The 17,564-nt window shown below is 34.5% G+C and overlaps 1 protein-coding gene across 1 annotated transcript; it reads right to left on the bottom strand.

Moving 5' to 3' along the window:
* Positions 1-1,392: 1,392 nt before the first annotated feature.
* LOC145581938 (uncharacterized) lies at positions 1,393-12,128 on the bottom strand. Its single transcript, XM_081638978.1, has 17 exons — positions 11,587-12,128; positions 11,370-11,467; positions 10,079-10,198; positions 8,387-8,476; positions 8,157-8,272; positions 6,456-6,555; positions 6,027-6,098; positions 5,876-5,923; positions 5,716-5,793; positions 5,523-5,642; positions 4,264-4,369; positions 3,588-3,751; positions 3,360-3,494; positions 2,756-2,886; positions 2,279-2,341; positions 2,103-2,181; positions 1,393-1,879 (listed from the first exon to the last, which is right to left on the bottom strand). The coding sequence occupies exons 1-17, from the start codon at positions 11,864-11,866 to the stop codon at positions 1,826-1,828; spliced, it is 1,854 nt and encodes a 617-aa protein (XP_081495104.1). The 5' UTR covers positions 11,867-12,128; the 3' UTR covers positions 1,393-1,825.
* Between the last annotated feature and the right edge of the window lie 5,436 nt (positions 12,129-17,564).

Here is a 17,564-nt window from a genome sequence, read left to right as displayed (position 1 = left end):
GTTTGGATTCGGGTCATTTTTGGGTCAATGATTTCGGGTCAACTTTCGGGTCGCGGGTCGGGTCGTTCGGATCGAGTCAGGATTGCTAGGTCAAAGTTAACATAAATGGACATATGAAAAGAAACAAGAACATGAAGCATAAAGTTAGCCACAAATGGGCATATGAGTAAGTAAACATTTTTAGGGCTAAAAGTCATCACACTATTCATAAGAGTTTTTTTGAACTTTTTATAAGGTAGGGGAAAAAAAAAAATTACGATCTTTAATTATTGTATAGTAACTAGAAGTACAAATTTAGTAATGGTTAAATCATTTTAATCTTCCTTTGCAAGGTCAAGAAACAAAAAGTTACCTTACAATAATAAATCAAATAAGATAAAAAAAATGAGGCGGTCCAGGTTAATATCTGTGCTAAACCTGGGTTGTTTATAACAGGGCATTTTCGTCATTTCAAGTTAAAAAGTAAGGGTGAAAATGTCCAAGGCAAAATGAGGGATAATTGTTGTTATGTTGTCGTGAAGTTGTAATGCTTAACCCTGGTTAGTTTGTTGTCTTCCCCTCCATCTTTGCTGCAAATCAATCTTGCCGCCACCATCTGCTCATTACTTCCATCTTCCATTGAAGTAGATCGTGAACCATCTATTCACCATATTTCCGGCGGCTTCGCCGCCAAACTAAACAAAAACCCTAAGAAAAAAAAATAGAGAAATAAGGGTGTGGTTAACCCTAAAAGGAAGGGGTTTCATCCTCCTCCAGTGAAGAAATTCGCGAGCTTCTAGTACTCCATTGAAGTTGTTCATCCTCCATTAAAGTCGGTGTAAAGCTCTAGCCTTAACGGAGCACACAATTTTGCCGTTACCTTGTTTGTATTTGCAAGTTGGCAAATGTCAGATGCTTTAATATGGGAAATTATTGTTTATTGTCTATGCACGGACTCCAACGCAATTTAATTACAAAATTGCCATGTGCTAAACTTGGTATGTTTAGCACAGATATAAACTTGGATTTTCCCTAAAAAAAACTACCTTTACTTAATTTTTGAGATTGAAAGCCATGGCCAAGGGCAGAAGCTTAAAACTTCAATAACTAGCCATTGGAATTGAGACTTTGAGAGACGATGGCAAGAAAGAGAGTCCATGGAATCTCTCCTCCAATTTATGAGCCATTGCACCAGGTAATTGAATTGATTTATAGGAGTATCCGGACTCCGAACTTTAGTAGGGTGAATGGTGTGTGCAAGCTTATTTCTTTTACACCAAGATAAATTTTGCGATAGTTAACTTATAAAACGACATACCATATTACAAAAACATCATAAACAGAAAGTCCTTAGAGATTGTATGTACCTGTGGAAGTTGCAAACTAGCAGCCATACTAAAGAAAACTTGGGCATCATATAATCCCCTCTTCTTTTTTATTCAGGTATAACTTTATATCAGAAGAGTGCAGCTCCATTTGATTAGCACAGAAATACTACTTTCTAGGACTGAACGTCTGAACCCATAACAAGGCCAGGCACGGAGGTAAAAATGGGCTGAATCTATGCAGATCGATCTGTTACTTCTGTGGAGAGCCAAAACTAATGGAGAGAAGAAGAGCTACAGATCGAACTGACAATTTTATGTGCTGAAGCCATAACCAAATGCTACTGACCTATTGCTACACGCTTAATGACAGTCTGCCTGTCCAATGTCTGATATGAATGGATACAATAATGTTACATCATCTACATTTTCCACATCACTTTCCATAACCAGTAAAAAGTGAAGATGCATTTAGTTCTTGGTCAGATTGGATACTTCTGTTACAATGAGAACATGCTGTTCTATTCCTCGTCAGAATGTGTACAATAGAAGGAATAGGAATCATGAGCTAGGTTCTGCGGCAAAAAGGGATACTTGAAATTAGAACGTTTTCTTGGGACACATTTGCTAGAAAATAGTACCAAAAATTTGCAGAGAATTTGAATAGAGTAAAAGGCTAAAAGCCACTCAGAATTGAAAGCTCGAAAGAATGTTTAGTAGACGTAAGCAGGAATGTGGATTACCAAGCATGCAAACACACAATAACATATTATAGACGGGAAAAGAATAAAGGATTACCTGTTCTTGTGAGCGGAAATACATAAACGGGGTGTAGTGAAGGAAATTCGAAACTCTAGATGTATATATATCAGCATATCTGTATTTGGCAGTTAAACAAGGAACATGAAAGTTAGACCACATAAAGCCAACAAGATTAAAAAAAATAAAATAAAATCCACAGGAGAGAATCATACTTCTCAATTTGCCTCATTAAGTGGCTTTTATCCCAAAGGCCTGCACGAGAAAGGAAACCCCACCTGATTCAGGGGGTTAAAGAGTTAAATTCATGTGAAAGTCCCAAAATATACACATGCATTAGTATATAAGGGCATGGACTAATAACATTATTTCAATGTCTGAAAGCTGGAGTAAAGTTAAAATATTTGCAGGAATCATATCATACTACCTCTGTTTCCTATTATTTGCAACTATTAGACATTTTTTATTCACACTTTATGTCAAATCGTAGCAAATAATAAGAAACGGAGGTAGTACAACCAATTAGCATATCGTGAAAGCTGGGTTAAATCTCATTTGCCAGATTTTTTTTTTTTCCCCTTCTTTTGCGTTGGTGAGCTAGGCCAATATAGTATGTCCCCTAATCAGCCAGCAGCCACCCAGACCAACCCCACAGACAGCACAAGACTGAATCAGCTCTTGAGATCTTATACCTTTTATTAAAAAGCTCTCCATCCGTTTCCAACATCGGTGCAATCTTCTCATCTAGTTTTTGCATGACAATAAGCAGCTTCTGCATGCTTTCTGTGAGTTCTTGATCATCCAGCTTGGTCGCAGCAAATGTCTGTAAGGCCATAACTTTATGATTAGAATAAGACTGATAAAGGTTTTACTTTGTATCATGCCTGAATTTCCAGGCATTCAACTTCATCATGATCCTTTATTAATAAAGTATCCTTAATTACAATTGAAACTGATTATATTGTTGCAACCGTCAAAGTCTATCAGAGAGACAGCCAAAATTCAAAAACATGCACATGTATTTTTTTTTTTTTTTTTTCCATGCTGGGTTCAGGCAGTGAGTATCTGAGCATAGAAGCTGCAAGAGTTTGCAAAAAACATTTAGAACACCAGTGACATCAGGTCATCAGCTATGCATATCCAGTAACTCTAGAACACTTATTCACCCACCCAACGATTGGCCACAAAAGTGTAAGCACTTCTCCTTTATTGAGCTATTTGTTAACCACGTTCCTCCCTCTTTTGAGGAGCGGTGTTTGAAATGCTAAATTGCAACAAATAAAGACGGAAAGATACCTGAGCAGGTCGATCTTTCATTCGCCTCTGAAGAGCAAGGCGAAGTTGGTTGAAAAGATCTCCAAGAACTTCTTTCTGATTAATCAACTCTATCAAAGAGGCTCGATGAGCTCGGCTACCAATCAAAGCAGTATACTAAAAATGAGAATTTTAGATCAGTTACGCTGTCATTGTTAATAAAAAAAATAAAAAAAGAAAAAAAACACCAGGGACTTTTAATATATTAACCTCATCTTCAAGTTCTCGGCAAATCAACGCCGTACGCCACCGCAAGTGAACTTTGGATTGGCTTACATCTGTATATATATGGTCACCAACATATAATATTTCATCTCCTTGAACACCAAGAGAGCTTTCAACCATCTGGGCACTACCACCTGAATACAGACCCCCTGCATATATATATCAAAATATTACCAAGCAGTTAGATAAAAATAAATACTCCCTCTGTTTTTAAATACTTGCTCCATTTCTCCATGCGGGGAGTTTTAGGAGAAGTTGGAGGAAGTAATAAAATATGGAGGTAGTGGGGTAGGTGGAAGAATAAAAAATTGTAAAAAGCAAAAGTAGTGGAGAGAATTGGAGAGAGAATATGAAATTAATAAAATATGATTTATGTTAGGTCCACTAGGTGAGAGAAATAAATTAAATATTGTAAAAGCATTCCAAATAAGGAAATGGAGCAAGTATTTAAAAACGGCCGAAAAAGGAAAGTGGAGCAAGTATTTAAAAACGGAGGGAGTACAAAATAATAATAATAATAATAATAATAATAATAATAATAATAATAATAATACACGAGATTATATCATATTCAAACAATCTTATATACTGCAACTTAAGGGGAAAAAAAAAATCCATGTCACTTATCAGGATGTATAACAAAATAAAGTGTAGACGTCACCTGTACACGCTTTAAAACAAGGACGCATTAAGCCCTCTCCAGTCACCACTTCATACATTGGGTGTGACATTTGAAAAAATTCTGGCTTTCTGGCAGAGACTATCACCTTCAGAGGACAATAAAGCAATAAGTTGCGAAAGAACACATTTATGATAGAGCTCTATCACAGTCTTTAGAAAGGAAGGATAGGAAAAATGAGTACACAACATAGTTGTTAGAATCCCGATCCAGATCTCACGATCCTACGATTCTACGATCCAAATTTGCGTGATCGATCCGGATCTTTGGTAGGATCTTAAAGTTTGTAGGATCTTACGATCCTACTCCAACATTAATTATGAGTGGTAGGATCACAACACGATCCTACGATTTTATTACGATCCTACGATCCGATCCAACATTTCACTATAATATGAGACTTTAATTTATTTTGACATATTTTTTATTACTCATTAAGTTGTATGCACCTAAATTTAATGTATTCAATAATTATCGCTAATAAATTAGCGAATCCGAGACATTAATATGATTTTATCAATTGACAACTTGCAATTGTCATAGTTAAGGTCTCATTCTTGACAATTTTGCACATAATTTATCAATTTAAACTTGTGTTATTAATCTTCTAACTACCATACAGACAAAGCTAAATGAAGATCGACCTTTCTTAAGCAAACCAATGTCATTTAGCATTGAAACCCCTTAGAAGAAATGTTTTTAAGTCAATTTATAGCATAATATATAATATTATTCGTTATTAAGTAGGATCTTACGATCCTACGATCCGACTCTATCGATTCGATCCCACCCCCCCCCCCCCTCATTGATCCAAGGTAGGATCCCGATCCTAACAACCTTGGTACACAACACAACCGAGTATAAGGCAAGTTCAATTTACAACTAATATATGTTCTAATAAGATCATATATGTTCAGAAAAGTTCCATAACTGAAAATCGGATGACCAGAACACACCCTAAGTCTCACAGAAACAGCTAAAGTACATTCTAATAATACAACTTTAGAGCTTTGATAAAAATCAGCATTTCAACAAGCACTTTAGTGGACAATTTCTACAGAGCTGGATAGATGTCAACAGTCAACCACATATACAGTAAAGAACTAAAGATGGTTGGAGTACAATGGCTTAATTTTCCAAGGAAAGGCAAGTGATATCCAAAACTTTCAAGGAGTTATGTGCAATAGCACTATTAAATACTAACAGAGCAAAATACAAAGGAATGTCCCAAATAAGCATACCATGTCAAAAAGATCTCGCCAATCCATATCATTAGGAAGAAATCGGTTGAAGGAGTGTCGCATCATTTTGTCGGTATAATGAAAATCCGAGTTGGTTATCAGCAGAAGCTTTTTACCAGCCTGATTAAATTAAGTAGAGCATTATTAGATCACAGCTAACAATGGATAAAATTTAATTAAAAAATATCAATACCTCCTTTTGATCTAGGAGAGCCAAAGGCAAATCTGGATCAGGCTCTACAAAGAGTTCAGGCTTTGACATAATCTCACTCTGCAAGGAAATTTACGGATTCAGCTGAATTTCTATAGCCATTTTCAGAAAAATGTAAATAGATGAACAGGAACATGACCACCTTAAGTTGTCCTTCGACATGTGCTCTGAACAAGGCCTTTCCAACAGCCTGTAAATAATACATGAAGTGTCAAACATATTAAGAAATTATAATGAATCGCCTTATTAGTAAAAAAGGGGGGAAAAAAAAACAATATTAAGCAGGATATTACCTTGTAAAGCCCCTTATAATCAAGTGGGCCAATGGCAGCTTCAACTGCACCTTCATCTAGCCTGTCAACCAGCTGCAACCAAAATATTTTCAATCAACAAATTGAAAACTAATAGCTACAAATATATCTTAGAAAAATAAATCATCTTTCGATTGGCACACTGCTCATCCCTCTATTTGTCCAAAGGACTACAAAGACGAATCATATCCTCACATATTGAAGTTTCCAACAAGCAACATATTCACATAAATATTAGCAAACTAATCAAGAGGACAGCAGAGGATGAAAACTTAAGTCAAGAGGCAAAGTGCAGAAAAAGTAATTACTGCATACAAAAGATTGGTCTTATCAATATAATGACTTAGCAGGAGCCAATCAAAAAAGAAATATACTCCAGAGTAACAGGTGAGATAAGAGAGAATTGAAAACCTGCATATAAGCTACTGCTTCTGAAACAGAGAAGAGTGTATTAAGGAATTCCCATCTACTCTCATTCCTTAGATCAACCAGCTCCCTCCCGTATATTTCACTTCCTTGCATGGAAGAATAAAAACCATTAAAAATCAAAAACATTGTAGAATAATGCATAATATAGTTAGCAGAAACCACAACAGGGAATATATAGCTTCAGTGTGCAACATACACTTGCCAGTATAAGCTCTACCTCAACTCTAGGCATGCTAGTTAGCATCTTATCAATTAGAAATGGATATAGAATATCTAAGTAGATTGCATCTCAAAGTAATCAACCATGACAACTACCTACTGGTAACTGAAACACAGTTCTATATAAATACAAAAAATACGCACTAAGTTCTTTGTACATGGTCTTTATAATTTCTAATTATTAACGAGCTAATCTGATTGCAGCCAACTTATAAGAACTGAAGCCTAAAGAGTCACACAATCCCACACAGCCATGAACAAGAAGAGAAACATAGTAGTCCAACCTGCAGAGAAGATCCTTAGCCCCAACACTTGAGTTTAAATTTCAAAGGTAGAACACAAGAAGCTATGGCCAACAGATCAGTAGCTTCTATAAGTAATTCATAGTAGCAGGCCACAAATATTAGTTAGCTCTTGGCAAGGAAAGAAAGTAAAGGCTATTCGAAACATCTCTATAACATCACTATATGATAAGATCTAGACTCAAATTAATCAGCAGTAGCTCATTCATACAATGTAAACAAGAACCCCAGTCAAGGATACTAAAGTTCCAAATGGCTGCCTGAGGTAGTGGAATGCAAGGCTATGGCTATGGCTATGGCTATTGCTATGGCCGTGAACTTGGCAAGTAGATAAGGAATGGAGAAGGTAGTTTTTAAGTCTGATTGTCAGGTTATCGTGAATCACCTCTAAAGCTCTATCTTTGTCATAGAACATTAAGATTTAGTTCTTGAGGATATTCTTTATTTTTAGCAAAAAAAAATTACTTATCTCAAGTGGATACAGGTTAATAGGAATGAGAATCATGTTTTGTCATAGAACATTAAGATTTAGTTCTTGAGGATATTCTTTATTTTTAGCAAAAAAAAATTACTTATCTCAAGTGGATACAGGTTAATAGGAATGAGAATCATGTTGCCGACCACCTCGCCAAGCTAGTGGCCATTGGTATTGAGCAAATATGGGTAAACCGTTGCCCTACAGGGGTTTCCTTTCTTTCAAAAAACAAAAATAAAAAACTAATATTCACTCCTCACAAAGTAGTGCAGTGTGTAGATTATTATTGAAATGTATGTAAAAGCCACCCCCACTTCTCCCCTTCCTCCTCTCTACCCAACCCTCCCTCTCCCTCCCACCCAAATTAGTTGCATCACTTTCCAAATTGCGGACTCCAAGGCAAATTTTGGGGATGAGAGAGATAGAGAGAATAAGAAAACTGGACCCATGTGATAGGAGAGAGATAGAGAGTTTATTAATTAAAAAGGAATGTGATGCAACTAATCTGAAACTTCCGTTTTAGGAAAGTGATGCAACTAAAAAGAAATGGAGGAAGTAACAATAAAAGAAAAATGAAACAAAATTAGCACCAATTCTCAATCCCTCCCAATCAAGTGAATAAATAAGACAGATGCAAAACCATTTCAATTTTCAACAGAAACAGTCTCAAGGAAAGTTTGTGGTTACCTCACAGCTCTTGTCGATAGCATGGTTGTTCCATGCATAGCCCTCTTTATATAACCAAATCGATCTGCCTTAACTAGGTTGCCTTTCTCTTTATCTATGACAAGGCCTCTGATAACCTAACAAGAATAAAAAGATGATGCAAGCCAAAGCACACAATCCATAGATGCAATCTAATTAGTATCACGCATAATAGCTTGTCTGTTATTCTGCATAACCAAAAAAAGCCTTACCAAGTTTGGATCAAAGGAAAGACCATCAACAGGAAACCCCACATTCTTCAAGTTCTCCATGCAATAATCATACGCTCGTCCTTCCCAGGCCTAGAGCACAAAAGTCATACAGTAGGATTAGAGCTGACTATCAATTTGATACAAGGAAAGGTCTAGCCAAAATATGTTAAGCCAAAACTTGATGCCAAATAAGAAGTATATGCTATTCAATCTCCATACTATCAGTGAAAGCTCCGCATCCAAACACCTAATTCTGAAGCACAATAGAACACCCAAAGAACTGAAAGAGTGACTTCACCTATTACTGTTCAGATGTTCCACAAAATCCCAACTGCTGCCTAGATCAAATATCCGTACCAACCACACTCCACATTTCTCAGTGTGTGTCTATGTATGTATGTGCACATGGCCACATGTACATATGTGGAAGTGTATTTTTGCTTTGTGTGAGCATGTTTTAGTAAGCAGTAATTGGCTTGATAAAATACCTGTACATTGTTGTTTATCATAATTCTTTTAGTCAGAAACGGAGACAAGCCTATGCAAAATCATTCACATAAACATATATTTTCCATAGTTCATATCATTGTGCCAAATGTAGTTTGCTGTATGCAGTTAAGAGCATAGCTTGATACTCAAGGAATTTTCGCATGGAGTTTCAATGCAATTAACAATGGAAGAATAAGAATATGTTGGGAGAGTTGATCACCAAATGTAGGAAAGCTAGCAAAGAAATAAAAAGAGCTTGGATGTGTCTAAGAACACAGCAGCAACAAAGCTTTACGAATAGAGCCAGAGTGTACATACATGCCCCATGTGAATGAAGTGGCTCATAATTTTTTTTAAAAGGGGGATTGCTTGAGAGAGGCTAGTCACTCCAAATGAATATATTACTTCCTCCTCTCTTTTTTTAATGCAATGTTGGGAGTTTCACGCTTGCCGGTGCCATTAATTTCTTTAATTAACTTTCAGCAAAAATTCTAAAAAAAAGTTGATATTTTGAAAGTATATGTTAACAAAAATCCAACAAGATCCCACATGACTATATTTTCCTAACATATAAATCACAAAAGGAGTTTGTGTGAATAGTGCAAAATTCAAAGTGTTGTGGTAATGAAAGAGAGGAAGAAGCAAGTTTTTTAGGCCAAGCCAATTATCTCCCAAATGTTCTATAAACTTGCTCAAACCAGTTTGACCAGGTCCTATGTCACAAAATATGGTTGATAGGAAGTGACTCACCACATGCTCATATAAGGACACCTAGCATATAACCCAAGAGGTCAACTAAAACTGAAAATTAACTAGAATGGATCCCAGCTTTGGCAAGAGAGGTCTAAGAGTACATGGTTTACTGTTAACGAGTTTAATACTGATAGAGAAGCCCATTTTAAGAAAAAAAAAAAGCCACAAAGAAAATTCAAGAAAGAGAAGCTCACTTAGTAAACTATAATAAAGGTACCAGAAGTAGCAACTAAAAAAACCTTTAAGAGCTGTAACAGTACAAGCAGATGTGAGGAAATATAAATAACTATAAGAGCTAAGTAAGATGCAACTAATGCTCATTATACATATAAATAGTAATTTGCAGCAAAAAGCAATTCCACAATACCATCGAGGCGGACAAAACATCTCAAAATAGATAAGCTTATTCTACTAAGAGCGCAGAAGATGATTTAAATTAGTAGAGAGTACCATAACATTATAATGCATCAAGGTGTAGTCCATGTCATATCCAATAGCACTTATTGACCGAAGATTCAATGTACGCGTGCAAAATATACCACGAGGAGAATGCGTAGCAGAAAATGGAGCCTGCAAAATAACCACGGAGAAATATTCTGAACAAGAAGTTTATAGGCACCAAGGCACCGTAAGACTTTCCAACAAATATTTGAAATCATGTTTCATGTAAAGGTCATAGCTCTCTAAGAATTCCAGGAAAGAGAAAATTTGATGATGAAGATGAGGGAAAACTTAGCAAAGAGGGGAAGGGGTACTTGGGACAATGAATAATAAAATATCAACAAATTAACAGTGGCATATCACAGAAATACTTGTGTCATAAGTCAATAATATCAATACTAATACAGTAACTATTTTACATGAGCACTATATTAGGTATGTTAAGAGGGATACACATCAATATCACAATATGCCATGCAGCAACCAAAAAAAGGCTTAGGGCCCAAGCCATCAAATAAAAAGATTCTTCTCACTCAAATATAGTATCAAATACTGACAAGAGCTCAAACGTCCATGGCAATAGGAATTAAGAAATGCTTCCAAGCATCATCATAACACATCATATGGCTAACTAACGCTTTGCAGCACCTACTAGTATCCAAGATTCAGAAGAAACAAATATTTTGGAAAGGGTAAACAAAGATAAATTTCATATAACTCTCAAATTGACCCCTCTCCACACCCTGTCCTTCCTCCCAAAAAAGTAAAAACAAGCCTACAAATCTGATTACCCTTCCTCCCAAAAAAGAAAAAGAAGTCTACAGATCAGATTTCCTGCCCCCTTTCCAATTCCTACTAGAATAAACCTCCAATTCTTAGACATGTCAGGTTCAAAAACAGTATGAACATGTTGTTCATGACCTTTTAATACACTTTTTATCAAACCCTGAAAACTCTTGATTATGAACAAATATAAACTTTACTGTCAGCTTTGAAACCTTCAATTCAGAGAATTGCCAATATGCCAAGTTGCAATGCACACTCATAACTATGCAGCCTTTTCTTCTCTTTCTTTCTAAGGTTCAGGATAAGGCAAATGCGCCTATAGATGCACACGCTATCAAAAACCTGAGTTTCTTGCACAAACATCACTTCACCAACTAAATTACTCTACTTGAAATCATGCAATTCACCCACCTCCCACACAAAATAATACAGCAATTAACAAAAACATCAACACAGCGCGCGCGCACACATACACACATACAGGTCATACACACACAAAGGAGCAAACATTTACCGGAATTCCCAAGTCACGAAGCAACCTCTCAGCTTCATCAGCTTCCAATTTAGCTAATTCCTCAATAGGACCTTCCATACCAGCCTGTCTTTTACCACCTATAAACCACCAAATTTCAAATTTCAAAATTCAGCAATAATCCAACAACAACAAAACCCCATTAAAACAAACAATCAAACACCCTAAAATCTTGAATTAAATCAGTATAATTCCATACCAAAGTTGTCAAAATTGACATTAAAGTCCCCTTTAGTGCTCTCCCCCAAATAATCAACATCAGACTTATTACTCGGCGTGACAGAGAAAGCCGGGCCCGTCGTAACAGCCGCCTTCTCCCCGGCAACGCACCTAAAAGGCGTCAGCTTTCTGGGGTTGGCTGAAAATGCAGTGAAAGGAGAAAAGATGGGAGTAAAGGATGATGATGCCACCATTGTTGTAAGTGGGGAAAACTTGGTAAATTGGTAAGAACCAGTTTGCCAATGCAATGGAGTTTGCATTATTTTTGGTAATGGCAGAAAATTTGAGAAATTGTTGTTTCAAAGTGTAAAAAGATTGGAATTTGGAGTAGAAGTGTTTGAAATTTGTAGTATTACTTGGGAATAATTGGGATTTGGTAAAGATGAATAATGTTCTCTTCTTTAAATTCTGGATTTTTATGCTTTTGTTGGTTGCATTTGTTACTTATGCTTTGATAATGATAAAAAAATATCTGAGGTGATGTGACATTGGGAATTCAAGCATGAGTATGGTGGGTTTATTGTGGACTTGAGGTCAATGATGAAGTACGGACAATGGGGTATTTCCAGGTTAATGGATGCCTAACTCGATTATATGCGATGGTAATTAGCTGTTAGCTGGTTGATATAGGTGATTGGATTAACTGATTTTGACTATTTGATTATATTAGATGATTTGACTACCTGATTGTAAATAGCTGATTGTGTTAAAGATTTGGTAAATAATTGTTTATTGTTAGTTATTTCAATGTATTTAATACTAAAATAAACTAATTGTTCAATAAACTGATCTTAAAAAGTTCTTTTGATAAGTTATTTACCAAATACCAAAATTTTAGCTTATTAAATTGGTCAAACTTTTAGTAGTGTCTAATAAGCTGCACTTTATAGTCTTTTAAAGTCTAATGTTAATGATTGAAACTTGTGGATAACCAAAGTTATAAAAATTGAGATTCTATTTTAAATCGAGAGGGACTTTTATAATCGAATGGTAGGTTGATTTAAAGTGTTTAAATTATACAGAATAAGTTTTTCATAATAAGTCATACAACATATACAATGATTATCAAGATTAGTAAAACACATATTTAGAGAATTAATAAAACTTTCATAATCAAAACAATTAGTAATTTTAATCATACTTGAGCACAACTCTATCTCCTCCACTTCAAACTTGACATGAGCAATGTTTTTCGATGTCTTTACAATTTTGCTTCCAAGTGGAGGCTTCACATTTTGATTTTGTGCAATAATTGTTCGAATCGAAAAAACCTAACCCTTTTTCAATTCATATCACATTCTCTATGAATAACAACCTAAGTGCATGCATGGGAATGATAGCTCAGAGGAGCCACTCCACGTTTTCATGGCTTAAACCCGGGATCGAAGCATACCTCAGACATTCCCACCCACATATTCCTCCCGTGATCGGAAGGACTGTGGGGTCTTGCTTACCATTAAAAAAAATGAATAACAACCTAAAAAAAGATATGAAGTTCTAAAAGTAAGGACTCTCACAAAGGAAGGAATAAAAAATTGTGTCTTTGAAGGGAGAATATATCCTCACAAAAGGAAGGGGAATTATTAAAACCTGAAACAATAAAATTAAACAAAGCACAAAATATAATGAAGATTAGGCCTTTGCACCAGTAAAATCGTAGAAGCCCTCAAAAATTCACTAATAGATGCTAGGGTTTGAGAGAGAAGAAGGAGAAGGAGCTAGAGAAGGAAAGAATGGTTATTGAAACTATAAAGGTGGGTTTTATATATATATATATATATATATATATATATATATATATATATATATATTAAAACTCATGGCAAGGATTGTAATCTTGTCATGTGTTTGTCAATCTTGCCACGTATCGCCATGTCACCTACTATTATTAATTACCAATGTTTCCTCACAAAAAATTATTATTTTGTTAGCATTAATATTTGAACCAATAAGCCATAACCTTATTATATTCATTAAAATTGAACTTTGACCATCACTTCAATGACACATCTTTTTTTTTTTTTTTTTTTGAGTAGAAAAATGACACATCTTATATGATAATAAAGTTGTATCAAAAAGAGTTATTCATGTTCATACATTTTAAAATTATAATTGTGAACTTATATGTGGATATTTTAACAATAATATGATTACAAATTTATCGTTTCTTTTATTTACTCAACCATAATTCATATAGGTGTTAATTAAAATATGTAACCCGAAAATGCATAACAATTTTACAAGTTTTTTCTTTTTACTACAAAATATATTTACTCGAAGGAATTTATTATGATAGCTAATTAATAATAAAAAAAATTAAAAAAAAAAACCTTTAACAAATAAAACAAACTGATACAATATAACTTTTAGATTATTGCATATTAAATAATGAATTTTGATGTTCAATTATATTTACAAAAAATTGAACAAATTATATTACTTTTATAAAACTACTAATACATTTCACTTTATTTTGTTATAATTTTTTATATACAAACAATGATCCGGGGTATCGCCTAGGCCAAAAACTAGTTATAAGTTAAAAACATACTACCAATATATATAAATACTTGTTTATCCACTAAGAAGCCAATAATTGACTATATATATTTTTTAGTAACTTTGAGTGATTTCCATGGATATGATTCAAAGAATTCAAAATTGCTCAGTTACTCTACTTTTTATCAAAATTCCTACATACCGTCCACGTTATCCAACCTCTTAAAATTTGATTTTTTTTTTCCTAGTTAAGAGTAAAACCACTAATTGAATTAGCGGTTTTAATTTACCTTGCATAAACCGCTAGTTCAATTAGCTGTTTTATATTATATTAAACCCACACTTTTTTATAAGGTGATTTTTTTACTCAGATAAACCGCTAATTGAATTAGCGGTTTTAGGTAAAACCGTTAATTGAATTAGGATAGATGACATGGACGGTATGTAGAGAAATTTTATAAAAAGTAGTGTAATTGTGGAATTTTGATTTCTTTGAACAATATTCATGGAAATCATTCAATAACTTTGTAGGCATGTTTTATTCATAAGGTTTTAGCTAGTTAAGAGAAATATATAAAATTGGGTAGAATCGTAAATTGAATCACATGGTCATACAAAAATCGTAAAATCGTAAGATTTTAATATTCGAATCGCGATTTTAATAATTATGTCTACAACATTATATTATGCGGTTATAGTTATTTTAACACCAAAAGAAAATATTCATAACCTAAAATAATATCGTACTCTGTAAGTTTTAATTAAACAATTTACAATGCATATGTTTGTTTACACATGTACATCAGGTGGATAATAGTAGTATATCTCTAATAGTTTTAGGATAACTTTTTACTAATTTTGAATAAGTTTTATTTGGGTCATTTTAAACATAATACTTCATCTTTCCCTAAAAAAAAATAAAAAATAATACTTCGTCATATCCTAATTGTTCTTGAAATGAATAAAAATGTTATATGATTAGATGGTGATGAAATGGTGCTTGAATATGAGAATATATATTTTGTGGCACTTTGGTAAAGTAGTAGATGGTGATGAAATGGTTTAGACAAATGGGAGGTAACAAACTAACAATGGCATGGTAATGATATGTGAAGAGGATTGGGAGAGTAGGGAACAAAATATCTTGTAATAAATAAAAAGATAAGAACAACCAAGTGACATGTTAATCATGAAGTAGATTAATAGTGTACTAACATGTAAATTTGTGATTGGGTGTTGAGAGTCATATGACAAGATAAATTTTTCAAATTAAAGATTATCCAAAAATAAAAATAACTTTGGGATTATAAAAACTTGAGATTAATGCTCTCAAATATCAAATAATTTGATATATACATATAAAAAAGTCAAATAAAATCTTGTCCATTGTGAATTTGTTATATTAAAGCATATGCTAATCGTTTATTGATAGAAAAATGTACATATAAGGACAATTTTGTCAAAATTGGACTTATGTATGTAAATCACCAAGGGTTTGAATAGAGGAAACGTAAGGGGTACTAAAAAAAAAGAGAGTGAAAAATTAAGAAGAGAGAGAGAGCATATGAGTAGAGGTGTCAAAAGCACACCCGATCCGACCCGATCCGAAACCGATCCGAAAAATATCCAATTTAGATTTGGACTCGCATGAACATAATAATTTAGTATGACTTAACTTTAAAAATTGACCCGACCCGATCCGACCATATCAGATCCGATCCGATCATCCGAATTGACACCCCTACATATAAGAGCAATAAAGTTGGAGTGAGAGAGAATCACGTGGGCAAAGGAGAGAGAAAAAAAATTATGCTACTTTAGAGCAAAGTCATTTTTTACCCAAGTCAATTGTAGTCATTAATTATTTTTTTTTAATTGATATATCTCTCTTTCACCTCATCCATGCCCAGTCTGATTGCCTAGTTACCCTTTATGCCAAATACTTTTATTAGTTTCCCTTTAATGTAGTGGGCATAATTTTTTTTTGTTTTGCATGTGAAACAATGAGGAAATGTTATTGTAGGGTTGTGAGGGAATTTATTAAAATAAATATTTAATCACATGCAAGAAAGAAAGGAACATAGAAAAAGGTGGTGTAGAGCCCTTATAATCTGTCTACTATATTCACGTGCAAAATGATGAAAAAAGGAACCACATTCTAATTATACCAGTGGAAGTATATAAAATACAACTGAAATTTTTTAAGTAATACTGAGAGTGTATTTAATACCACTAAATATCTAATGATAACCCACTGATACTACTCTTGTGGAACAAATTATTTGCGGCACACCATTAGCCATTTGGAACGCCTAACAAAAATGACACACCACTCTTTTTGTAGCGCAATGTCAAAGTTTGCTTATCATTGGCTTCATGACCTATTAACCCTCTTCCCTCTCCTAAAATACAAACTTTTTTTTTACACAATGTTTCTTTTACTCTCTTCTGATGCTCACCCAATTGAAAATTAGTGAAGAGAGAAAGTGTGGTTGCGAATTGATGGCAAAAGGCATCAATAGTGTAAAATGAAAAAAAAAAAAGGCGATAACTCATAAAATAAGGGAAATGAGATAAATTAAATAAGTTTTATGAGGGTAATAATGTCAAACAGTACAACATTTAAATGGAAATACTCTGAAACAACAAAATATTTTGGAAATTTTGACATTTGCTACCACTAAAAATACCACATTTCACATTTGCTGCCTGTTTAAATTTTTTTTTACTATACTACCACCCAAATCATACATTGTTAAATTTAACTACCACTTAACGAAATCGGGCCGTTAAGTTTATTCAAAATAAATAAATAAATTAATTAAAAAATTAAAAAGAAAAAAAAACCAGTCACCCTCAACTGCTAGCCCCCTTCCTCACCCCCCTGCCGGCGCCGGCGACCCCACCCTCTCCCTTTTCCCCACCTACGTAGCCTACTCCTTCCCTGCTTTTTCCCTTCTTGCTGCCTCGACCCCCACCCCGAACTGGAAACCACCCCCTCCCCATTTCCCCCACCGAAATCGGCACCCCTCCCCGTTCCCTCCACCAAAATCGACCCCCCCTCCCCTTCCCCTACCTTTTTCGGCTACCCCTAACTCTAAACCATTACCCCAAAACCACCATAAGCGAAACCATAAAACTCGCTAAACAATTCTCGAATATAATCAGCAATTCTAAGTAATTCAACCAAAATATAACATAAACCTAAATAAATTAGAAACCCTAATAACCTCAAATTTCTGATTTTTTGTTCAAAATTGATTTGAATTTGTTGTTGTTGAAGCAGCACGAAGATCCAATTGATTCGAAATAAACGCACCCAGAAACCCTAACCTCCATTATTGTTGATTTAAGAAATAGACGGTGGCGACGATGGATGTAGTTGATTCGAATTGACGTCGATTTTCGAAGGAGAAGCTGACAGAGAGAAGAAATGGAGAGATAAAGTGAGCTGGAGGT

This window comes from Chenopodium album, chromosome 15 (assembly GCF_948465745.1).
Source record: "Chenopodium album chromosome 15, dcCheAlbu1.1, whole genome shotgun sequence".
NCBI classification, from domain to species: Eukaryota; Viridiplantae; Streptophyta; class Magnoliopsida; order Caryophyllales; family Amaranthaceae; genus Chenopodium; species Chenopodium album.
This window is presented reverse-complemented; position numbering and strand designations above follow the sequence as displayed.